Source organism: Leptosomus discolor, chromosome 2, assembly GCF_034619465.1.
Source record: "Leptosomus discolor isolate bLepDis1 chromosome 2, bLepDis1.hap2, whole genome shotgun sequence".
In the NCBI taxonomy this organism is placed as follows: domain Eukaryota; kingdom Metazoa; phylum Chordata; class Aves; order Leptosomiformes; family Leptosomidae; genus Leptosomus; species Leptosomus discolor.
In genome coordinates this window covers 99,410,232-99,435,968 of record NC_141392.1, presented here as the reverse complement: position 1 = coordinate 99,435,968, position 25,737 = coordinate 99,410,232, and the positions used below count along the sequence as shown (strand labels likewise).

General features: G+C 38.8%; 1 protein-coding gene across 1 annotated transcript in view; it reads left to right on the top strand.

Moving 5' to 3' along the window:
- Window positions 1-316: 316 nt before the first annotated feature.
- Window positions 317-25,737, top strand: part of PRIM2 (DNA primase subunit 2) — a 118,608-nt gene continuing 93,187 nt past the window's right edge. Inside the window, exons 1-5 of the mRNA XM_086461501.1 lie at window positions 317-473; window positions 1,133-1,236; window positions 1,543-1,622; window positions 7,620-7,740; window positions 25,335-25,430. Coding sequence (XP_086317627.1) covers window positions 317-473; window positions 1,133-1,236; window positions 1,543-1,622; window positions 7,620-7,740; window positions 25,335-25,430 — 558 coding nt within the window. The remainder of the gene's footprint in view (window positions 474-1,132; window positions 1,237-1,542; window positions 1,623-7,619; window positions 7,741-25,334; window positions 25,431-25,737) is intronic.

The window sequence follows — 25,737 nt, the reverse complement described above, 5'->3', positions numbered from 1 at the left end:
GCGGAGCGTCGAGGGCGGTGCGGAAGTGGGCGGGGCTAGCTGTGCGCGGGAAGCTGGGGCGCTTGGCCGGTGCGCGGAGGCAGGTGAGGGGTCATGCGTTATGGTTAAGGCGGGCGGGGGGTGGTTGCCATGGGAACGAAGGGATGGGCACTGCAGGGGAGTAGGGGGTCCAGGGGGCTGCCCCAGGGCGGCTCGGTGGCGGGCGGGCCGGCCCTACCCCACTTGGGGCTTCCCCTTCCCTCCCCTTCCTTCCCCCCGGTGCCGCCTGCCAGGTGGCTGAGCGCCCGTGTCGCCCGCAGGCCCGCCGGCGGGGCAGATGGACTTCTCCAGCGGGCGAGCGAGGCTGAAGCAGCTGCGGCTGGCTGGGGACCGGCGGGACCTGTACCCTCACAGCCTGCAGTTCTACTTGGAGCCCCCCACGGAAAACATCTCTTTGGCGGAGTTTGAGAGCTTTGCCATCGACCGCCTGAGGCGTGAGTAGCGTCCCCGGCCGCCCCTCAGGCCCCCCCCCCCCGAAGCTTTTGATTCTTCCTGTCATGGCTTTTTGGCGGGCTCAGATGCTCTTTTTGCCTGTTAATGTGAACTGTCTGCCTGCTCATGCTGAAATGAGCCCCCTCTAAAGAAAAACGAGTTGCTGTAGGTATTTCAGAGAGCTGTGACTGATTTCATGACGAGTGTCTGGTGTATAGCAGTCAGGACTGTACAGTTTTGGTTTACACTGGTGGTTTTTAGGAACATGTTTCCCTTTCTATGTGTGGTGACATACTTGATATCTCTCAGTACAGCCATTCAGATAGCTGTGGCTGGGAGCAAGGCTTCCCCTGAACTCGTGAAAAGCACTGAATCCAAGGGTTTTGTCATTATGGTGTAAACTGATGTTCTGATCTATCAGAGTTAGCAGCCTCTCTTTCCATGGTGACTGTATGGATCCCAGAGTTGGACAAGCTGTTCAGGACTTGTGGGCCACAGCTTATCCTCCATAGGTCTTATTTGCTCCCCATAGCACTAAAAGCAATTCCTGCGCCCTTACCCCGGTTTGTGCATTTCCCAAGACATGGTACAGTTAGATGTCTCTTCAATATCTTCTCCCTAACATGGACCATGGACTTTTTCTTTTTTTTTTTTTCCACAGTGCTCAAAGTAGTTGAAAACCTTGGTGTGAGCTATGTGAGAAGTAATGATTTATACAAAACTAAGCTGGAGTCTGAGCTCCGCAGACTTAATTTTCCCTACAAAGTAAGTAAAAATCAAAAAAGGGAACTCTCTTGCACTTATTTTCTTTATACCATTCAAGAATTCTGAATAAAAGTAGAGATGATGAAATACTATTCCTAAAACTTAAATTTTGGTCTTTTTGTCAGAGATGTAGTTTTTCTTTGAGAGTATATATTTATTTCTTTAGGACAATCCCCTTCTTTAATAGTCTTGTATTTATTATCTTAAAGATGAGTTTTAATACACTGTTGAACAGCAATGATAAATTATTTGTGGATTTTTAATCTGGGAGAGATTATTTCTCTGAAATAATAATATGTTCTGTAGGCTTTGGCTGAGGATGATTATGAGGCAAGAAGAAAAGACCACATCTCTCATTTCATACTGCGCCTTGCTTACTGTCAGTCGTAAGTACTTTTTGTGTTATGCTATACTCTTATTATTAATTTTAAATGTATGCCGATACTACATTGCTTTTTATAGACATTAGAGATATTTTAGAGTTGCACGACTACTAAATAGAAAGATAGGCTCAAACAGAGGGCTTTTTTTGCTAGGAACCTGATTTCAACAGTGATGAAAAGGGATACTCGGGATCAAAATTGACATCCAGATTTTGTAATAATTAACAAAAAAAAGTACAAACTTCTGGGTTTTACACACAGAACATTGATTTCAGTCTCTTCCTTTTGACATCTTTTTTTGAGATTGAAGCAAACCAGTATTAAGTGTTTGTCAGGCATTCGCAGTGATAATTTAATTTAAATTAAATTAACTGCTTATATGCTTAAACTGTTGATTGCTGACCGAAGACCTGACTGTAAAAAGGCTTTATATTGTTGTCGAAAGAGAGTGCCTTGTTTCTGGCAAACTAAAAGTACCATCTGAGTTTGAGGTTTCCTCTACTGACTCTGCTTTTCTTCCAAATTCATTGCCATGGATGGTTGCTTTGCAATTTTTTTGTCATGTGAAATCTCAAGCACAAAGTTGGTCCTGTCAAGTGTATTCCTTTTGCTTCAGTTGTAGTTTTTGGATGAAATTAGAGGTTGTCGGTACTTGGTGTCTGTTAGCAGCTTTTCTGTGCATCAGTGTGAACTTCTGACTCCTTGCCATTGCAGTCCTTTTTTAGAATTAAAACTGGCAAATATGAAGTGTGTACTGTTTTTGAATTGTTAATTCAACTGGACTTTGAAGTTGTGATATAGTTGAAATTAGGTGAATGTGGTAGAGTACGTGTTATGATACTGTGATAGCTGACATGACTGAAGCGCTGCTATGGACCGATACAGATTTGTAAGCAAAAACAGATTGGGAAGGTGAGTAGGAGGGATTGTGCTCTAAGCCAAGATATGGAGCTGGAATGGATGGGGCTTTTCCTTTTTTGGAATGGGTCATGAGACTGTTGAGAGTTTTGGGGCAAGTGTTGGAGAAGAGACTGAGGTGGCTAACAAACAGTAGGTGCCTCCTACCTGACCTATTCTGATCAGAATTAGAAGTAGCAGAGGCCTCAAAAGCTTCCAGATGGAGGAAACCTCACCATGACAGGCCCTGGGTGGCTTAAAACACCCCAAAATCTTTAGGATTATTCACATCCTGTCACGTTGCCCTTTCAAAAGACACCTGGGCTGTGCTGAAGACAGTTTGTTGATATATGTGATTGATGACCCAGCTAGATCTGTGATGCATGTACAGTGAGGAATGGGCTGTGGATGTGAAGATCAATAGCAGCCTTCACTGCATTGACTCTTGACAGTGTAGTTTAAAATCCTGAAAGAATGGAACAAGTTGAGTAACAGAATTACGAATGAAATTCCTTCTACCCTTCTCTATTGTACAGGTATTATATGCAGTTATGAATAACAAATGTAATACTGGTTTCTTTCTAGTGCTTGCATTCATTGTATATATTTTTATAAGCTCCCTTTGTCATACTGGTCATGCTGATCTTTACAAGAAAATGTCTTGCTTTACCAGTATGTTAAGTTTCTACCAATGCCCGCTAAAAGGTGGTAGTCTTAAGTAGCCTGGGACTAAAAAGCTCCTGAAAACTTATTGTTTCTTATTATGCAGCTAGTGGCATTTTGAATAGTTAGTTTGGTTTCCATTATCCTGTCTTGTAAAACTTTACTTTCAGAATCTAGGTATTATTTAGATGGGACCATTGCTTTTCTGGGGGAGATGAGACACTTTGAGGGTGAAGAAAGTGCTGCTGTTCTGGAAGGAAAAATCGTCTGGTGCCAAGAATCTGGTCTGGAATTCAAGAGGCATCTGTTTTTGGTTGATCTGTGGCTTCAGGAAAACTGGGTTGGGTCAGATTCACAGAAGGCAATACAAGTCATGTAGCAAAACCCTGAAGGTTAGGTATTTGTTTCAGGAGTGGAATTTACTAAGCTTTGTTCGCTGGTCCGAGAAGGGAGGAAGGCATATGTGAATGATGGCGGCTAGCATGCTGAATGAAAGGCTGCCTCCGTCAGAAATAGCCAAGCAAGGACTTGGTGAAACATTTGCCTTTGTCACTGATGTGGTATCTTTCCCCCCATGCCCTGAATCTCTGTAATGGTTCTGGAATCTCCTGGAATTAAGGATAGATGCAGATAATTGGACTGCTTTCTTTTTCTCTGCAAGCTATTTTTTAAAACGAAGATCATTGTCTTTTGTATGAGATCTTATTATGCAATGCTTGCTTGGGAAAGAAATGGAAGGCATGCTCCAAATCCTGTGTTTCAGGGAATAGGCTATAGGCAGGGCAGAGGTGGGCAGTTTGTTGAAGTTGAACCACTGTGCAGAAATTAATACAAGCTATTTTGGGCCACAGAATCAGCAGGAAGGAGCCTGGCTTTGTAGTCTAGGGGAAGGACCCCTTCTTAGGGAGGAGAGGCCTTGGATAGAGCTCCAGGGCACTCGTTTATAAACTACTTGGAAATGTACTTTTGTGTTCCTGTTTATATACAGATAGTTTGATGCAGTATTTCAATAAAGCAGCTTCCACTTAAGCTTGCTGCTTTTGTTTCTTTGGAAAGGTGGACTTAGTGCTTACTCATAAAATGGAAAATAGCATCTTAAGCGCTGTGAGGTGACCTTGTACCCAGCATTCTTCATTCTGTCTTGAAAAGCAGCTGTTTCAGGCATGAGATATTTCTATGCTCTAAAACTGGGAGGCAAATAGAATATACTGTTCTCTAAGTTTTTATCACATTAGGTCAAAATTAAGCTTGGCACAAATAATGAGGTTAATTGAAAGCTATTAAGGTAGGAGTGTTTGAAAAAGTGTACTTAAATAGACATGACTGCAAACTAGATTGAATTCAGTTCGCTGTGGCCTGCCAGGCAGTTGTGTTTACAGGCTTGTTTTACTGTGACACCGTCTTTTTAAGTTTCCAGTTGGCCAACAGTGCCACCCAGGGGTACGAGTTTACATCAACTTTTTTTTTTTCCTGGTCTGCATCAGTCCTCAACTTATAAATTGGTTTGTTTTGGTTTGTTGTTTTTCTTAGTCTGAAGTGGCCAAGTCCACCATTCTTGTCAGTTAAATTTGTAATATAGCCATCATCTGTGGTGTGTTAACCCTGGCTAGATGCCAGGTGCCCACCAAAGCTGCTCCATCACTCCCCTCCTCAGCTATACAGGGGAGAGAAGATGTAACAAAAGGCTCATGGGTCAAGATAAGGGCAGGGAGAGATCGCTCACCAGTTACCATCACGGACGAAACAGACTTGACTTGCAGGAAATTAATTTAATTTATTGCAAATTAAATCAGAGTAGGATAATGAGAAATAAAACCTAAATCTTAAAAAACCTTCCCCCGACTCCTCCCTTCTTTCCAGGCTTAACTTCACTCCTGATTTCTCTGCCTCCTCTCTGCCAGTGGTGCAGGGGGATGGGGAATGGGGGTTGTGCTCGGTTCATCACATGTTGTTTCTGCCACTCCTTCCTCCTCAGGGGGAGGACTCCTCACACTCTTCCCCTGCTCCAGCATGGGGTCCCTCCCGCGGGAGACAGTCCTACATGAACTTCTCCAACATGAGTCCTTCCCATTGGCTACAGCTCTTCACTGACTGCTCCAGTGTGGGCCCCTTTCATGGGGTGCAGTCCTTCAGGAATAGACTGCGCCAGCATGGGTCCCCCGTGGGGTCACAAGTGCTGCCAGCAAACCTGCTCCTGCATGGGCTCCTCTGTCTCCATGGGTCCACAGTTTCCGCCAGGAGCCTGCTCCAGTGCCAGCTTCCCACGGGGTCACAGCCCCCTTTGGGCATCCACCTGCTCCAGCACGGGGTCCTCCAGGGGCTGCAGGTGGATATCTGCTCCGCCGCTAACCTCTATGGGCTGCAGGGGGACAGCCTGCCTCACCATGGTCTTCACCACAGGCCACAGAGGAATCTGCTCTGATGCCTGGAGCACCTCCTCTCCCACCTTCTTCACTGACCTTGGTGTCTGCAGAGTTGTTTCTCTCACATGTTCTCACTCCTCTCTACGGCTGGAATTGCGCAGGTTTTTTTCCTGCTTTCTTAAATCTGTTATCACAGAGGCACTACCGTCGTCACTGATGGCCTCGCTCTTGACCAGCGGTGGGTCCATCTTGGAGCCAGTTGGCATTGGCCCTGTCTGATATGGGGGAAGCCTCTAGCAGCTTCTCACAGAAGCCATCCCTGTAGCCCCCCCACTATCAAACCTTGCCACGCAAAGGCAATACATCATCTCTTGGCTGTATTTCTTCTGCCTTCTGAAATCCAAGACTTTTAAAGCTTATTCCCATACAATGTTGCTAAGACATGGTATGTACAGTCTTGAGCGACCGGTCTCATCCGTACCCTTCTTTTGCACCGCAGTCACTTATATCTGTCAGGACAAGGAAATAGAATAATCTTGTTTCATTCGTCTTCATGGCAAACACAGCTCTAAAGAGATTTTTACTTGCATGTTGGCTGTGACCATGCATTTCTGCTTCTGTGTGTTGCATCTCTCAGACTGACTGGCCTCCAAAGTAATTCTATATGCTCGATTCTCCCCGCCCCCCCCCCCCCCCCCCCTTAGGGAAACAAATGTAGTATAAAGCTGATGAATTAGGGAAAGAACAAAATTTCACATCCTAGGTTTTTGTTACTGTCCCAGATGATCACAGAACTACAGAAGATCGGTTGTAAAGGCATTATCTTCCATTTTAATTTGCACAGATTATTAATACATCCCAAGCACTGAAACTGTCCACAGGGTTATACTTCACAAAGCACCTTAACAGAGCCTTTCCATCTGGAATTATAATGTGAATAATAATAACTTTTCTCCAAGACCTATTTCAAGCACAGATTTTGTCCCTAAAACCACGAACAGCTCTGTTGTAATTCACTGGTGCCCTATGGGAAAAGATGTTTAAATATTGTAAGGAGAACATGTCAGACTGCAGTATTTCTGTGCTCTGTGAATTGTCGTGACAGTAGCCCTCAGCGTAGCTCTTGGAGGACAGTCTAAAAGCATGCCCTGTAGTAGTGAGGTACAGGATCATAGGCATTCTCTGCTTTTATGTACAGGGTGGCTTTTGTTACTCATGTTGTGGTACCTGTGTGCTATAGCTTTGAGTAATGTGCTGATGCCTGGGGATCAGTGCTGGGATGTAGAGAGTAATATGAGTACTTAGAGTACCTGGAGACTGGCTTCAGTGTTGTTTTTCTTTTATGCTGTCTACTGACTCCTGTCCCTGTGTTCTTGTTTATTCTCCTCCTTGCTCACCTGCAGTTGCTTAAACCCCTTTTGCTCTTTTATCAAGTGTTGGATGTTCTATTTGTGTTCCTTACCCAAGTTCATTGTTATATATTTTCCTTTTGCCTGCTTCCAGGCTATTTGTTGCCTAGCATAGAGCATTGTTGTTACAGTATGAGATGTGTGTGTTTTCCTTCAGCTGCAGATACCTCAAAAATAAGAATTAAAAGAAGTAGGCTTCATAATGTATTTGCCTCATCAAATTAATTGTGGCTTTAGTTGTACAATGAAGAAATATTGTGCCATGTTGAAGAAAAAAAGCTGTCCTTTAAATACCAGAGAATGTTATCTGCAGTTGGTTATTCTTACCTAAAATAAGTAAGAAGTGGTGAGTACCGTTTAAAGGAGACAGACAGCTTTGATAGCTACACAACAACTTTTAGTGTTGAGATTGACTACCTCTGTTCTTCCAAAACATCTGCAGTCGTGCCTCATTGTGTATCGTCTCTTCACAAGTCTTCTCTGATTGAGTACTCCTTCCTGAAGGTTTCCTGCCTTCTCTTCCAAGCTCCTCGGTTTGTGGGTCCCATGCCGAAGTCAGCATTACATTTAATGGTGTGTTCACTAGGTTTGACATATAGTTTATAAAGAAAGAGAGAATGTGTAATCAGAAAATGTATTTTTTTTTTAAAACTATTATTTCTTTGCAGTGAGGATCTCAGGCGTTGGTTTCTTCAACAAGAAATGGATCTCTTGCGGTATCGCTTCAGTCAATTAACTGACAGTTTAAGACAGAAATTCCTGAAACATGTTAACTTATCATTTGAAGCTGTAAGTATGTTACTTTACGTATTTGTGTTATGTTGCATGTGCCTGCTGTTTTTTAAAATTCTCAGTAAGACAGTTTTAGTACTTCTGTTTAAAAAATAAAGTATGCAGTTATGGCTTTAAAAGAAGAACCATACAGAACTTCTGTACTTGGAGATTACTGTGCATTCCACAGAAGTGAGGATTAAGTGATGTGATTATGTGCTGCAGCAAGAGAAGTTCAGTCTGCTGCAGTCAACTAACACTTACCTGAAAAAATGTGTAATTACAAAAGTAAGTTAACAATGTTTACGAAAGCTGATAGATATTTTTGAATCAGATTCTGGATGGGTTAGATCCAGTCTATGTCCTTCAGATATGGTGTTTGTATGTCTCATCTGTCAGTCAGGGCAAATAACACTCAGGTCAGAATTACCTTGCTTTCTTTTACATGTAAGCAATGAATTGTGTGATAATTCACCTTAAAGGTTTCATTGATGAGAAAGTGATAGCTGTGTTTGTTTCTAACCTGAAGTGTGTGTGGAATATTACTGACTTCAACTGGAAAATAGTTTTGATCAACAAATGTCTCTAATCAAAAACTTTGCTCTAGAACCTTTTAAGATGTGGGCTTCTTGCTGTAGTAACCAGAGCAAATCACAGTGACCTGAGGACTTTGTACATCGTACGATTTCGTAAATACTGACATCTGGAAAACGATGTGAAAATTAAAAAGACATGCATTCAAGGAATACTTAAGGTAGCTGTTGAGGACATAATTAAAATTTAATAATCAAGTATGAAAATCCTGTATGGATTGCTCAAGAATGTAACTTACTGTGTGATTGTCACTGTCGGTTAAAAATAATAGGCTTCTACTTTGCAAGTATAATTTTGACACATGGTCGTATGTTTGTACATGCTAGAAATCATTTTGATTCTGCTTGTTCGTGCATATTAAGTGAATTACTGGAGCTACAGATGTGTAACCAAGAGTATGATTTTGCTTAAGGAAAAAAAAAAGCTGGTATTAGATACAGTAGTTAAAAATTGCCTGCCATATTGAAGGATTTATAAATAATTTTAAAATAAATGATGTACAATTAAATAAGGTTTATTGTTACTTAGACTATGCATGCACGTACATGTGAATTATATTCTCATTTAATAGACCACTTGATTTTGGCCCATTAAGTATGGAGAATGCAGAATATGAGTTGTGTCAAAAATTCTGTAAATGCTCTTATTCTAATAAGCAACTCTTATTATTCAACAGTTGTTGCTTTCTAATTAGAACTTTGGTTCAAAGCTTTTTTCCCTTTTGATTTACTCATTCTAGTTCTTTACCGATTCATGAAAAACCTTGAAAATACCAGATCTATGTAGACAAACAACTGTTGCTTTTGAGATGCTTTAGGGATGTTACAGAAGCGTTGCTGCTGTTACATACTGCTTCATTTATCTGTGTGGATTACAGGAAAATCCGTTGCAGTTTCTGCGTTAATGATTTCAATAAAATTTTGCATTGCAGCTATGAAGTACTTTGTTAGAAAGCTCCAGCTTTGCCTGTAGCTCTTGGAGTAAACTTAAATTAATAAAAATTAATGTAACAATCATCACTACTGAAAAAAAATTTCTATTAAAATACTGCTTAATTAGGAGAACTTAAATATTCTACAGCATGTGACTGACATACTATATGTTACTGGATTGAACGAACTGGCAGCAGTGCATGTTGATGATGAAAGATGACTTGTGCAGTGTTGAGAATGAATTTGTCTAGCTAAACAGTAACAAATGGGCTTTCCTGGTCTTCGAGAGACTATTAGAAATGTCATTCTTAGGTTCAACAGACCTTTCAGCAAACAGTGTGTTTGTGGAGCTGTATTTCCATTGCTTATTCCCCAGCCACATATTGTCCTGTCACAGTTTCAGCATTGAGGCTTGTGAGAATAAATTAATATTTGCAGGTTGCTGGAAATAGCCAGGAGTATGGCTTGTTTCTGTGTTATTGAATGTGCCTTCAATATGTCAAAATGATTAAGGAGGTATTACTTTCTTACGCCTGTTGAGGCAACACAGCATCATTTCATTGAAAACTACTTCCCGGCTTCTGCTTTTTTCACCCCTTCTGTTTCTGGTGGGATTTTAAGGAAAACTAATCCCTCCTTGCATTACCATGTGTAAAACGTTTGAATATTACTGAGGAATTCCATGCATATCTGAAACAGGCTTGAGTTGGGAAGGGTTAGGCTTGGCCTGGGAGCAGCATTTGTTAAATGACACTCTTGTAGTAATAACTTTTAGGAAATAATATTTTGGTAAAAAAATATTATAGGTATTTATTAGCTCATTTAAAGTGTAGTTTTCTTAAAGCTGTGTCATCTAATTGATAGGCAGTTGTGGGGTATTTGTCTTGATGTTACCCGTTCCTTGGGAAAATGGCTGTTTGAATAGCATTTGCTTCATGTTAATTAAAATCCTTCTGTCTTGCAAAACGCATCCAGTTGTTCAGCTTAGAGCGTTGGACCAAACATTTGCTAAACTTTCTATTCAGTAATCCTCCAGTCCTCTTGTTCAGTAAAGCTTTTTTTTATCCTTATTTGACACTTTAAGTTCTGGACCTCAGTCTGTAATCTTGTCTGTCTTGACTTTTTATGTAATATTTCGTAGGTGGCTTGCTATCAGGTGCCTGCCAAATTTTGGGGAACTGCTTAAGGGAGACTGGAAGACTGGCTAGTAGGCTTTCCTCAGAACTAAGCTTACTTGCTTTTTAAAAAACCAACCACACATGGATCCAGGACTCACTCCTTTTTCATTTGGTTGTGTATGTTTATGTTATTTTAGCATTATGTGGTTTGTCAGCCTTTGGGTATGTTCAGATGTGAGTTTCCTGCTTTTAATGTTTCTTTGACCAGAAAAGAGGGAGGTGCCACATTGCCTTTCGTGACACTTTAATATGGGCTGTTCAATACGAGAAGAAGATTCTGCTGTGTAATTGTTGTTTTTTTCCTCTGTTTCTACAGCTTGGTTGTTTTTAATCTATACTTTAAGAGTACTTTCCCCTGATATGTTGAATGGTTTTCTATCACAGTAACAAGAGAATCATGGAATGGTTCTGAAGATATTTCAGAATGTTTTCAGTCTATTCTATACTTCTTGTACTTTAAAAAAAAACCCCAAAACCAAACAAACCGAAAAAACCCAAACGTTTTTAAGGAACAGTGCTGTCATCCAGATAAATACTGAAGCTTTTTATGTATAGCATGTTATTTTCAGCTCTCAAGGCACATTAAATAGTCTATGTGCAAAGTCAGTCACCTAGGGAGCACAGGAAATCCTTAAGCAGTACTCAAGAGAAATAAATGCTGACATTTAAGGTGACAGAGCCCATCAAAGCGAATATGCAAACACAGGTGTGCAGTTGAGATTTACATTAATTTAGGAGATTAAAGCATTAAAATCTCACTATAAATGAGTAATTACAGCAATGATGCCTGACAGTTTCTGGCAGTAAAAGCCACTAATACAGATTTTTAAGATATTTAAAGAGAAATATAGTGAATATTTTCAATATTATAGTCGCTGAAGAAAATATTTTAATCTCAAAGTAAGTTCTTCAGTATATGAGGGAGTTATTTAAAGTAAATAGTTTTACAGGTAACTGACACTTGGGCTTTAACTAGAAAGTATTTTTTCTTTCTTAGCACAAGCTGTGGGCATCTGATGTTTTCCTTTGTTTAGGTTAGGAGTGCCTGAATTTGTTTCTGCCAGATTGTGATACAAGACCTGCTTGGAGTCAGTTGACATTATGCCCAAGGCCCACTTTGTCATGTAACTCTGTCAGTGAGATTGTTTTTCTGTGCCCTGCTATGTATGCACTGCCTCATTCGTGCCCCTGTTCCTACCTCAACCTTTTCACTTGTCCTTTTCCCTTTTTTGTTCCAGCTGGTTATGAATGCCCATATCAGAAGCCCTTGAAAAATGACCATAGTTACACATTTTTCTTATAATAGTCCTTCATAGTGTGAGATAAGTCCTTCTTTATCGATCTGATGTTCTGATAGCCTTTTTGACATAATCACAGTATTTATGGCAACTGCCACAAGTTGTTATTGAAAAGCTTTCCATGTGCTTGTAAGTTTGAGGAAAACTGCATGATATCTGGGTCATTGGTGTTCCTAGGAATTCCTGAATTAAGGTGTTGAGCTTCCTATTGTTCACATATTTGGTCTTACAGGACCTATCGCTGGGGAATTAATTAATCATGATGATGATGATAACCTGAAGCCATAAAAACAGAGTAAATTTATTCTTTCCTTCACTCTGCTGCTTATTTTTTTTTTCTTGCCCATCAAGGCTGTGTCTATGTATGTCATATTGCACAGTAACTTCTAGATCTTGGGCTGGATTTTTGCTTGCTTCTGAAGTATAAATAGGCACCTCTAATATATTCTGCTTTTTTCAGCAGTCGTTTTAAGATATTTTGGAAAAGTGATGAGAGTATTCTCTTTAGAGTTTTATTTGATTTACACATTTTTTTTCTTCTAATATATGCCAGCTTGGGAGACATTAAAGGAGAAATTGGGTCAACTATTGCCTAGTCATACTGGTATCTTAGCTTTGCTTAGTAGTTAGGAGTGGAGTCCCCTGGATTGGCAACTAACAAGCCAGTTACTGTAAATTAGTATGTGGAGTAATGTTTCCTTAAAAGGAAACTCTACTAGCAGAAGTCTAAATGATCTTTCTTTTCATTCCCTGTGAATTTAACCTCTGTGTTAATTTCTGTAATAAGTAACACTTCCTTCTTTCCATGAAACTGACTATTTCCTCAGCTGCTACTCAATCCTTCTGTTCCCTAAAATGACAATGAACAGAACTTTCCTCTTCGTTGCCGTGTTATAGAACTTTTCATATAGGAACTATCACTTATCTAATTCATTTTTAGACAACTGCCACATGTTCTGGGACCTTTATTCCTTCCTGGAATAGGTCTGCCATACTCATTTTGCTATTCTCTCCTGTTTCTCAAATCAGTCTAGTCCTTCTCCTATCGCAAAGTAACTCTGTAACTTACCCCTCGTAGCGTCTTGCATTCCTATATCTGTGTACAAATCTCAGCAGAAGCAATGCCTGAGTTTGTTCTTAAATTCTGGGAAATTCTTCCATGCCATAGTCTGCTTCAGTGAAACTGATAATGCACTGAAGTTGTTCATAATCTTTCTTTTGACAGAATTCAAATTTTAAAGAAAATTTAACAATTCACTGTCTGTCTTCAAATAACGAGCTCTCCTGCCAATGTTGTATTCTATACTTTATCACTAAATTAACTGCATGTAGCATTTATAATGCTTGCTTTTTCTTTGTCCTAACTTCAACTTCAGGTCCTTCTGGTGTCTCTCAGCTACAGCTTTTTCTTCCTCTGCTGAAGCTACTTTCTAGTCTACTCGGTCATGCTTTCCTTCTCTCATTGTTTATGTCCCTGGATATTTTGATTATTTTCTTTTAACTTACTCTTTCTGTATTGTTTCTGTGGTGAAGGCAATAGGATTCAGTTCTTCAAATTTTCTTATTTTTCATGGATGTGAGGCATCGCTGTTACTGTGGTCTCAACCCTTACCTGATAGCTAAAAATACTTTTTTTCTACTAGCTCTTTGTTTTCAATTAGTTTTGTCTTTTCCATTTTCTCTTTTGGATGTTCTCCTAGCTTATGTTAAGTGTAGCAAAGCTGTACTTTTCCTTAGGATGCCATTTACTTCTTGGCACTGTCAGAAGTATCTCTTTTGAAGCCCACAATCTGAGTTTTAGCCTTTGCATTGCCTTGCATAGTTTTAGCTGTTCAAGACCCTACCACTTCTCTGAGACATCAAATGGAAGAGATCTGGCGTTCAGCATCTGCAGCTCAATGTCTCTCTAGGTTGGTGACGCATCTTGTGTTGATTTGGAAGATCCAGTGAACTTCTGATTCCTTTCCACTTGGTTGTTGTGAAAACTTGCCATGAAACTTGTTCATCTTAACCAGTCAGATTTTGTCTCTCTCTGGGGACTGTTCAAGGGTCTGTCTTCTGATCGTGTGGACCAAAATGTTCTGTGGTTACTTTCAAAACGCTATGTATTTCTTCTCTCCTTGCCTGTTACTCTTTCAATAGCATTTTGAAGATGAGTGTTGTTTCATTTGCTTTGTACATGAAAACTTCACAGCTTTGCTTGCAAAGTCCCCGGCACCTGTATATTCATGTCTCAGTGGTGGTCACCATTCTGCTGCTTTACTTTCCTTAGGATTTTTTTTTCCTAATGTCAAACCTAACTCTACCTTCTAGTAACGTAAGCCTATTTCTTCATGTTCTATCCACCAATTGATAAAGGTAGTTTAATTTTAATTTTTATTTTGTTTTTTTTTTTTCCTCTTGGATTTGCCTTCTACGTATAAAGATGACTCTATGTTTTCTTGTTTCTTTTAGCCTTTCTTTGTGTGTGGTGCTTGTCATTCCTGTGGGAGTCCTTTGCCATTTTTTAGTGGGGCAACATCTTTTGTTAAGTGCGGTGTCAGCTGGTCGGAGTATTCCAGCTGAACCATTACCAATTCTAAGATGACATGAAGAGTAAATTAATGTATTCTTTGCATCCCCCCCCCCCGCCCCCAATACCATGATATAGTGACTCCTAAGCTGGAGATGGGCAGGTCGCAGAACTGCTTTTCTCAGCACTCCTGGTTAGTCAGCTCCTCCTCTGTTTGTACAGAACTGTCTCAGATGTAAGATGTTGAAGCGCCTCTGCTGAAATGCAGCCTTCAGCTTTAGATGAGATTCTCTTGTCTGATCCCGTTCTCTAGAGCCCTTGCAGTGTCCCCAGCCTCATGGCATTTAAATATGTAATCTGCTCATGTTTTAATATGCAGGTTAGTAATTAAAATATTAAATTTTAGTTTAAATAACTGTGGAACTTGACTTAATACATCCTTCTATTTTTGAGTTTGCATGGCTTTTCCAGTTGGTTTTGCACCCAAATTATAGGAGATTTCAGTGGAACTGTTTGGTCATTTGCTCATGAAAATATCTTATGAGAGTGACTTTAAGGGCTTTTGACACAATAGGACACCTACTTTTTCTCTGTCCCTGAGGTCTGTTACACTGCCATAAAGTCAGTGAGATTGGCTTAACACAATTTGTTTTTTGACCGATCCACCTGTATCCTGTGTTTTTTCCTAAGTGCTATCAAGTGGCTTTGATTTGTTGCTGTACCTTTCCAGGAATTTAACTTGCTATACTGGAATGTGGAGTGGAATAGAACGTAAAGTTTTATCCTAAATTTACTTTTCAGTGATGTTCTGGTCATCATCTTGACTGTTCTGCTTTCTGTGACCCTTCCTTCATCTTATCTTCAGACTGTTCGTTCCTTGAAATAGACATATTTCTTCTTTGTTGCTTCCACAAGAAATGAAAAAAAAAATACTTATTATCATGTCTTTATCTGTGGTATAAGGATGATGTATAATTGAATTTAGATTCCCTGCAATGCTTCTGTTCTGTGTTATCTTTCTGAAGTGTGCAGAAGAAATAAACTTCAAAGTATAGAATATTTCTTCTTGAATACATCTTTCTGTATTGCTATTTCCTCTTTACAGAGCATAAAAAATCCTGTTTAAATTATCTTAGAACTTCTTCACCTCTGAAAAGCCTCTTGAAATTTAAAAATTATGACTTTTAAAATAACTTCTAGGTTAGATGCCTTATTTTTGGGTAACTGCCAGTTGTTGCAAAATTAACCATTTAATTTTTTTAATGCTATTGTAAAGCACATTATTTTAATAAAATGCTTTGGATCATAGTAATGGGGAAGGAACAGCAGTTGGGGGATAGTCAGTTGGGGGAGCTAATGCTCTCTGGTGCATCTGCCAGCATTTGAGAGGGAAAAATAAGAACTGCAAAATAAAAGGAAAGAGCAAAATGCCTTAGTGTTAATTTTTTTTTTCCACAGTAGCTCTTTGATGTTGCAGTTGAAGTGCTTTTTTAGCAGCTTTAAGCAGTAGAAATTAAACTTCTTTAATTTCCATTTTTATGATCAGAGCACTCTTATAAGAGACTTTCTGATATCACTGTTATGCTTTCTTCAAAAGCATTTATTGGAGTAGTGAGGCAGTTGTATAAATATTTGTAGTTTAGCTTCTTGAAAAAATATTTTATGTCTGTCTTCATTTGGTACAGCAGATCCTCAAGTCAGATTTGAATTAATGAGAATGCGACTAGTTTGGGTCCTCAGTAAGGACAGATATAGGCGAAAGAAAATAATATCGCATCTAGCCACTAAAAGGCCATGACTGTTATTATCCATTTTGGTACCAGGTGCATAAACCAAAATGTTCTTCTGATTAGGTTTATGGCTTTGTGTTTCAGAGGCATCAAATAATATTTCTTCCTTTCCCAAATAGGGTGGCGAAAAATGCTTAAAAGTAGAAACTGTCTAGAGCCTAATTTTACGTTGTGGAAACTGCTAAAACAGCAGCTATGTCCAAGCAGTTTGCAGTTTGTGTTTATGAAGGAAATAATTCTGAATTTTATCTTAGTTTCCTGCTACTTGAATCTTACATTTGTCCCTTTATTTGAAAACCAACGATGCTTGTTTCACAGGTGACAGTGAAGGTCAGAAGTGATGCACGGCTAAGTGGGAAATAATGCCTTATTGCTCAAGTAAGCTAAAAAAAATGTATTCTGTCACTCAGCTCCAAGCTTGAAGTTATAAGAGAAACCAAGTTTTATGTGGAAAGGCTTAGGAGTAGATTTGATTTTTTTTTTTTTTTTTTTTTTAAATGCTACAGTTTATTATGGCAAAACATGTGTACCATTAGAATGAGAGTAACCTGTAACATTTTTTAAAATACTTGATTTCAAAGGAAGTAAAAAATGTCGCTGTTTAATGATTCAAGATTCAGAAGATAGATTTAAGTGAAACCAAGTGGCGGCTTTGTCATAGAATCAACTGTTCCTTTTTTATAAATTTGTTTTTTGTTCCAGATAAAGAAAAAAAAAAAATTCGATATCTAGGTTATGGCTACCTCTTGTAGTTGACTGTAGTTACGTATTAGTGGAAGAAAACCCTAGGGAGACCTCTTTCCTCAGAAGCAGCAGTGTGGGAATCCCATTCAACTGGTACGTAGTACTCTTTAGGCCATTGTACTGCAGTCCAATGATTTGGTAGGCCACCTGACAGGTCTATTTGCAAAGTAATGTCTTTTGCAAAGCAGTCTTACTAACTGACTGCAACCCCAAATAACTGGGTTGATTGCAAAATCACCTGAGTATTGTACTGAACTAACATTGTGAGGGATGGGTAGATGGGGTGAGGTTTGATCAAAACATTTAGGCTTAAAATGAATTGATATTCTCTTGCAGACTTTTTATTAAGTAAAACTTGATTCATGGGAGAATATAAACAAGTCTCATAAATGTGTTTGGATTAATGGGAGAAGTGTTGGCTGGAAGAAGGAGAACATGCACTTGCCATTTTTTTTGTTCACTGGCAGGATAGGTGAGGAGGGTTCTTTAGTCACCCTTCTCTAATGGATCCTTCAACTATAAGCATGACTTTGTTATTAGTCATGGAGAAAACTAGTGTTTTGCTGCAGTAATTCTAGTTGCATATACTTATTTGCACATATGGTGTTGGTGATGTTCTATAAAATCATGGAATTAAGTAATAAACTTGATTGAAGAATATATATCTACTGAGGATGTCCCTTTTCACCTTCATAAACATAAACAACAGTTTGTAAATGATGCAAAATGCTAATTAAAAGTTTTAATTTGGTAATCATCTCAGTTTGATTAGAAACAGATGTTGATTATCTACAGAAATCTAAACGGACCCTTAGAAGGTAGCTTAAAATTGACTTGTGAAACTGAAGTCAAACTAAAACATGAACTGTACAGTTACTTATGCCCCCTTTAGTGCACTAGAGCACTATGATTCTTACTAAAAACCTTTGTGTAGTTCATTATCTGAGTTAAATAGGACCTTTAGAGTCCACTGTAAGGTTGAATCCTTCTGGTCTGGGTGCTATACATGTTCTTTCTTGTTTGAAGTAGATTCCTTTCCTGCTTTGAAAAAGTTATGTGCTTTGGAATAAAAATTATAAAAAAGGCTGCAATAAAAGTGCGATGATGAATAAAAACATTCTTCCTTCTAATCTATCTGAAAATAACCAGACAGCATTTAGAATACAGTCTGAATCCTGAGGCAGATAGTCTGCTGTAACCTTGGATTTTTACGGGGGGGCTAGGATTAGGGATGTCACAGAGAGATTACCAAACCTGGTACATCCCACGGACTACTATCCACTGCTACTGTTTCATGTGGGCATCAGTGACACAGCCAGAAGCGATCTAAAGAGCATCAAGAGGGATTATAGAGTCCTAGGAGAGGCAGTGAAGTTCTCAGGGGCCCAGGTAATCTTTTCATCAATCTTCCCAGTCAAAGGCAAGGGGCTTGAAAGAGCTGACAGAATCCAGAAAATCAATGAATGGCTAAAGGAGTGGTGCCACAGCCAGGGCTTTGGCTACTTGGACCACAGGACTTGCTTTGAGAAACCTGGTCTCCTGGGTGCTGATAGGGTACATCTCTCAGAGAAGGGGGAGAACATCTTTGGACAAAGGCTAGCCAATATAGTAAGGAGCGTTTTAAACTAGATTTGCCAGGGGAGGGGATCTTCAATCCATCCCACTTCAAGACCAGTGCTGGAATTAAATGCCCTGGCCCTGGAGATGGATTGCAGGCCGGCAAGACAGCACATGAAGTGCAAGATAATGAATTCCAGCCAGTGAGCATTCCGGCTGGTAAGCTGGCTTCAGTGGGGGGCCCACTTAAATGCCTCTATGCAAATGCACAGAGCATGGAGAACAAACAAGAGGAGTTAGAGATGTGTGCGTCTACAATGTTATGATGTTATAGGCATCACTGAGACGTGGTGGGATAGCTCCTGTGACTGGAGTGTAGGAATAGATAGGTACAGGCTCTTTAGGAAAGACAGGCAGGGGAGAAGAAGAGTGGGACCAGCTGGAGTCCATGGAGCTTGGCCTACCGGTGGATGAGAAGTTGACTGAGAGCTTATGGGTCAGGGTTAGAGGAAAGGCAGGGGAAGGTGATATCATAGTGGGGGGGTCTGCTGCATGCCACCTGACCAGGACGAGGCCCTCTATAGACAGATAGGAGCAGCTTCACGTTCACAAGCCCTGGTCCTCACAGAGGACTTCAATCACCTGGATATCTGTTGGAAGGAAGGTACAGCAGGGCATCAGCAATCCAGGAGGTTCCTGGGATGCATTGATGACAATTTCCTTCTCCAGGTGGTAGAGGAAAGGGGATGCTATGCCTGATCTTGTTATCACCAACAAGGAGGGGCTGGTGGCTAACATGAAGCTTGAGGGAAGCCTTGGCTGCAGTGACCATGAAATGTTAGAATTCAGGATCCTCAGGGCAGCAAGGAGAGGTTGCCTAAGGAAGTTGTGGGTGCTCTATCCCTGGTCGTGTTCAAGACCAGGCTGGAGGGAGCCCTGAGCAACCTGGTCTAGTGGGAGGTGTCCCTGCCATGGCAGGGGGGTTGGAACTAGATGATCTCTGAGATTCCTTCCAACCATTCTATGATTCTTTGATTTCTAAAGTAATATGAAATGGCATCTGTGCCAGAAACACAGTGGAGAATTGGTATCTTCTACACTGTGTTCTTCAGCTTATGATAGAAGAGGTAGAAAGAGTACTCGCACTACTTGTGTGCACTAGCACTCAGCAGTTGACCGGGTCATACTTGATTGCCATTTGTCTAATGGCTTGGAGATGATGAAAGAACAGCAAGTCCTAACCTGATCCTTGTAGTTCCTCAGTTCTTAGCAGCTGGTTATTTTGGATTCCTGGAAGAAACTTAGTATAGACAAGGCAAATGGTGTCATCAAGTGTCCTCTCTGTTTCTACAAATATTTTAGGTGTTCTTTTGGGGCATAAGGGAAAAGAAAATTGGGAAATCAATAGTGTATTTTTTAAAATGATACCGTGGTATTCAAGAAGAAAATAAATTCTTTGGATAATTAAGGTGTTAACTTCTTTTTTAGTGGTCGAGGTTCAGAATGTTTCCAAAATGAATTTATTCTTCTCAGGGCAGTGAATGCAGTAACTTTGGAAATGTTTGTATCGCTCTTTAATACAGCAACATGAAAGCTGATACTGTGCAGAATGGAATTACACTGCAAGTAGGATTTCCTAGCTACTGTTTTGGACATAAGCTTCATAAAATGATCTGCAAACACTGAAATACTCTTCCCTGGTAATCCTGTGATTGAATCTAGAGAAATATTTGTTAACAAGTTTCTGTAAAATTGAGTCTGACGTTAGCATTGTCATTTGTAAATGGAAGAAAACTTGTTGCCATATTTCTCATAAGGATCTTCCATTAGCTCTTCAGTCATGTGCGACTCTAATATGTATGTGGTTTCTAGAGTAATCTATAGTAATTGTTTTGTTCAGCTTTCATTTTCATGTATGTAGGGAAGTGTTTGTCAGGAATGTAGGAAACTGGACCTGTGTCACTGAGTTTCTCTGTGATTATGGTAACCATGAATTATCTGCATAATTGAGGAAGGTCCTTTCCATGCCCCTCCTGGCTTTGAAAAAATCCCGAACAATATTTCAGTCAATGGATAAGAATGAATAATAATTCCAAGTGCAGCCCTTTATTTTTTTTTAGGAATGCCAGCAACTTGAACTTGAGCTAAAGTAGTAAGTTGTGTTACTATGGAAAATACAATTTTCTTAATTCATTTGTTCCTGGACAAAATGGAATTGATCTCTCTTAAGAAACATCATCAGGTTTGTGAATAACAGATTTGTGAGCCTCTGGAATCTTTTATTTAAGGCTCTTCATGCTTTTAATTGGTAGGACAATTGGGAATGAAGTTTACTAATCAAGCTAGTATTCATTAGCTGACTGAATAGACTTTAAATTTATATTCTTAAATTTAATGGTATCTAGCTTAATACTTTTGTATTCTAGTTCTAGCTTAGTTTGAACGGTCATGTGTGGCAATGGAGAAGATGGACTAGGAAATGATTGTTTTGTCTTACTTAAAATTGCAATACAGTGCAGTATTGAGACTGATGCCATCTCTTTTTGAGAAGGGTGCTGTGCCATTTGAGTACCAGCTGCTCAGTGACTAAAAGTAAGTTTTAAAAAGTTCACTTTCTAAGGACACCAGTGATGTGTGCATGTGAGTACCTGAAGCTGAGTCTTGGGAATTGAAAGGACTTGTGCACTGAGTTCTTGTTCCTTACTGGAACACTGAGAAATGGCAAAATTAAGTAGTTATGCATGTGTAGTAGTATAATGTGTGCATGCATCTTTTCATTGAAACAGAGCAGGGATATCAAATGTATTTTGAAGTTTGTGGACTGCCTCACTGCCAGCTTTGTTTAACCAAGCCTTACATATTAAATTATTCATATTTTAATCTAAATTTACATGTGTTTGTGTTTCCAGGACAATTCTCTGATTAAAAAGCAATGAATAAACTGCACGTAGAAAGCAAGAAAACTAGAAACAATGCAACTTGTCCCAAATCCTTGCTTCCTCCCTTTCCTCTCATGCCCTCCGTTTTTATGTCTTGATTTTTCTAATTTTTCTAAGTCTCAAAAACTTACAATGAAGCGTTGAATTTTTTTCAAGTGACGATACATGAACCACCGTCACTGAAAAGGGAAGATCCTTTTCCTGATGTTACTGTTCTTTGTGCAAACCGAAGAGTGGCTTGGTGATAAGTAGTTTCAGTTTACTGAACTGGCAACAAACTAAGGAGGCAAAACTAGTGAATTGTTTCCTGCGGGGTGAGTTGAATCGGTTCAGTGTGGATGGGAGCACCAGCTGACACCCTCAGAAGAGTTTTGTTGATACTCAAAAAAAAAAAAAATCTTTTGCATATCACAGTATTTTATCTGGCAAGCATCACTAAGAGCTGTCAAAAGTTAAGCAGTCTGTTTATCCTTCTGATCTTGATTAGAAACCTAAAAGCTCTATTTAATGGTGTCTAATTTTTTAATGATTACCGGAATGTGTTCTTGCAGGTGCCATTTTAGAGATTAAATGATTAAATGTATGAAGTGCAGTATTCTTATTAAAATAATAATAAAAAAAGAAAAACAACAACAACAAAAAACTTTTTCAGCCTCCACGAACCAAGAAAAATGGGGATACATGTTTCATGATGCTCTGTATACAGAGGTACAGGCATGACCTAACTGAAGGCTTGATTCGGAGACTGTAAGGAGCTTATTTTCATTGCGTTGCATCTTCAGTCAATTTTACACAATTTTATGTGGAAATGGTGAAATCCTTAATGCCACTGAAAGGTTATTTTTAATGTTCCAGTCCTTAGGGAAGCAAGTCTTATTTTTAAATGCATTCTGGAGTCATCTCCTAGCTTTAGTTAGGGGCTAGGGATATCCCTTGTTTCTTCTTCCTCTCTCTCCAGTAGCTGAAAACATGAAGGTAATGTGAATTTGGTGAAAAGGCAAGGAGCAAAGTGTTTGTAGGGCTGCTGAAGGTTTGCCTAACCTATAAGATCCTTGAGGCTTTAAAAAGTAAATTATTTAACAGCTTTATAAGTGCCTTTTTTTTAATATGATAAATATTGTTTTGCAATAATATTTGTGTTTTGTTTAAAAAATACCATTTCTGTTGAAACTGCATTTTCAGTAACACTGTCCACAATCTTTTCCAGACCTTTAGTCATGGCCCATTAACCTATTTTTCTGGAGGTTTCACCAGGATCACTTTTACCCCAACAGTGTTAAATTTTTTGCTATTGAGGTGCAAGAAAATCTAAAATCACTGTGACTTTACATCTGTACGAGACCGATATGGTCAAATTACTAATAAGGAAGGATCTAGACAGCTTGTGAAGTTTGGAGTCACTATAATTATTTTATGTGTATATTAAAAGAGAAATACCCCTTGAAATGAAATGTAGTACTGAATAAAATGGTTTTGTTGATGAAAATGAGCTAATTGTTTTTCGAAAAACAAACAAGCAAGGAAACCTTGCCTTTCTCTCTTCTCATTCTCCCCCCGGCAACCCTGTCTGTAGAACAGTCACCAGACTGTTTTAATGGCTTTTTGTAAAAAAAAACAAACCAAAAACGTACCCTTGGCTCGGTTTTATGTTTTTTTAGTGAAATAACCTAGAAGAAATAATGCAATTGCAACGACTGTAACTATACCACATGTTGTACTGCTTTTATTCGAAGAGGTTTCACCAAGGGCTTGGAATGACATGGTAGACTAGGCTCTCTTGAGCAATTTCTACTGAGAAAGCATAAAACTGTTACACTTGAAAAATGGAAGTCACTATTCTGGAATTAAAGTTAAAACTTTGGTCTATACTAGGTGAAAGGCAAGCTTGCAGGCTGATGTGGTAACTTAGATTTATGCTTATTTAAACAAGAAATATATCATCTGGAAGGAGTAGCAGGGATTTAGTTGTACTGTGTGAAATTTGTATGTAGTTCCAGGGTGTCACGTTTGAAAAGTGGGAATCTTTCTGACTAACAAGGATAAGATTGTTAGTGAAATTATTTTATAGAAAGTATTTTCTTGGATCATTTACGCAAACACATTTAATTGTTTTGATACACTTACTTTGTTAGAGGAAAAATGGTTTCCTTACAGGCTGTTTTTCCCTGAGCATTACATTTTCACATGCAGAAATATAATGCTACTATATGGTTCCTCTGTCTTCAAAGTTATATTCTTCTGCCTTGCTGACAGCTTTATTATTATTTTTTAAAGCTGTTTTTCTTAAGAGAGTACTACAGATTACATAAAGATTTTCTTCTACATTGGACAGTTTTAAGACTCAACTTGACAGGGTGCTGGGCCATATCATTTAAACTAAACTTTTACCTTGAAAGGTTGGACTAGATGATCCTTGAGGTCCCTTCCAACCTGGTAGTCTATGATTCTATAAGCTGCAGACAGGGTAACCTTAAGCTTCTAGACATAGCTGCCTTGGCCATTTCATACGCATCTGTCAAATACTTTCATAGAGGAGATTTGCTGAGCTACTCCTCCGAGTTTGAAATTAAAGGGTCCTTCCTATGACTTCCAAGAAAAGTGTTGTTTTTTTTTTTTTTCAACTGGGAAGGAGAGAAGTTTTGTTTAAATGCCCATTTAACTACACAGAAGTGTTAGTGTGGGTATTCTGCCCCCTTCAGAGAAGAAACCGAACTGCTTACGCACATCCTTTTCCACGAGAGGAAGGACACTGAGTGTCTTTTTATATCTTGTATTTGAAGTCTGGGGGTCTATGGCATGTGAGAGCCTTGGCTTCGTTCCTGACTAGTCTCTAAAAGCTGTCTTAACTGCAGCCTGGTATCACCTCTCCGTAGGTATTTGAGCACATGAGAGTTTATGTAGAGCAGTGTCACACCATGTGTTATACTTTGGTGACGTTTTGGTGTCCACCTGTATTTTGGGAGGGTATTCTGCATTCCTTAACATTTAGTCCCTTTCAGTCAGGGTCTACTTCCATTATACTTTAACAAGAACATATTGTGCAAATACTTAAGACTGTTGTTGCATGTAGTTAAGTTACTAGGTATCACTGCTGGATTACAAGCATTTATGATCTGTTTTATCGGAGTGATTTATTTATAATTTATTTTTTTTTTTAGTTATTACTTTTTTCAGGTTTTAAAGCCTGAACTTAGTCATGATTTACAGGAGAACAATTTGATTTCAAATTTTGTTGTTACTTGTTTTCTGTTGAATAAACACACAAAATGATTTATTGACTAGTAAAATCACTACAATAGGCTATTTTAAGTGTGTCTTTTCTGCTGTATGTGGTGTGTTAAGTAGTCAAAAAGCATTATATATATGTATTTATGTATATGCAGTATTTAAATTTTTCTGTTAGGAAGTGTAACATTGTCCATGTTTTTTCAAGCTAGAAATTTTGTCTTAAATACTTTAAGTTGCTAAATAAGAGTATTGCTGCTTAACTTAGCTGTTTTAAGAACTGGAAATGCACTAACATTCAAAGAACAATAAGTATACCATTGTTCGCACTTCTCAAAAATAAAAGGAGAGAGATATAAATCCATGATCTATAATTTTTTTTAAAAGTCTGGATTTAAAAATGAGCTGAAACTGATGTTTTTGTTAAAAATCGGACAAAGTTCTTTAAATCCTTACTATTTGACATTGAGTCATCATGCTTTGTTTTAATGCATGCAGTAAATCCAGATATGAGCAGGAATTGTCACAAGTTTTATTTTGAAGTCGTTGACTGTTAAAAAGTATGTTTTATAGTTCTCATATTAACATTTAAAATTATTATATTTTAAAATCTGCACTAGTGCTTCAGAAGGAATGTTGTTTGATGCTATTGACCAGTAATGTTTTGCTGGTTTCTGTTTAATTAATTCTCAGTGATCACTTGCTGAATATGTAATTCCTTTTCCCTTGTCAACTGAAGTGGTGATGTATTTACAGATTAAGTAATCTTTTAGCTCATGTTAATTACAAAAAAGCCTTATTCTAAAATATTTCAGCAGTTTTAAAACAAACTTTGAATTTTAGATTAGTGAAGACCTCAAAGAAGAATTGGCAAATGAGCTGTATACATCAACCCCTGGCCATAGTACACCTAAACTAAAAGAACAAATATTCTATAAGGTAAGTAGAAATTGCTGAGTTCCACAGATTTGCGTTCATTCTCTTTCAGTTAAACTTGGACTTACTAATTTTAAGTTTACATAATAAAACTAGTTGAATGAAGGGAACTTTAAACTTATAATAATGTCTTCTGGCCTCTTCTGCCATCCCTTGCCTTTCACCACAGAAAAGGTCCTAAGTTTTAATGTTCCCCAGACAAATGACTTAACTTGTCTGACTGACGGACTGTTCAGGTTGGAGACATTCTCAAACATCTGTTGCTGAAACTAGGTTTGGTCTGATTGTGTTAGTCTGATAATCTCTTTGC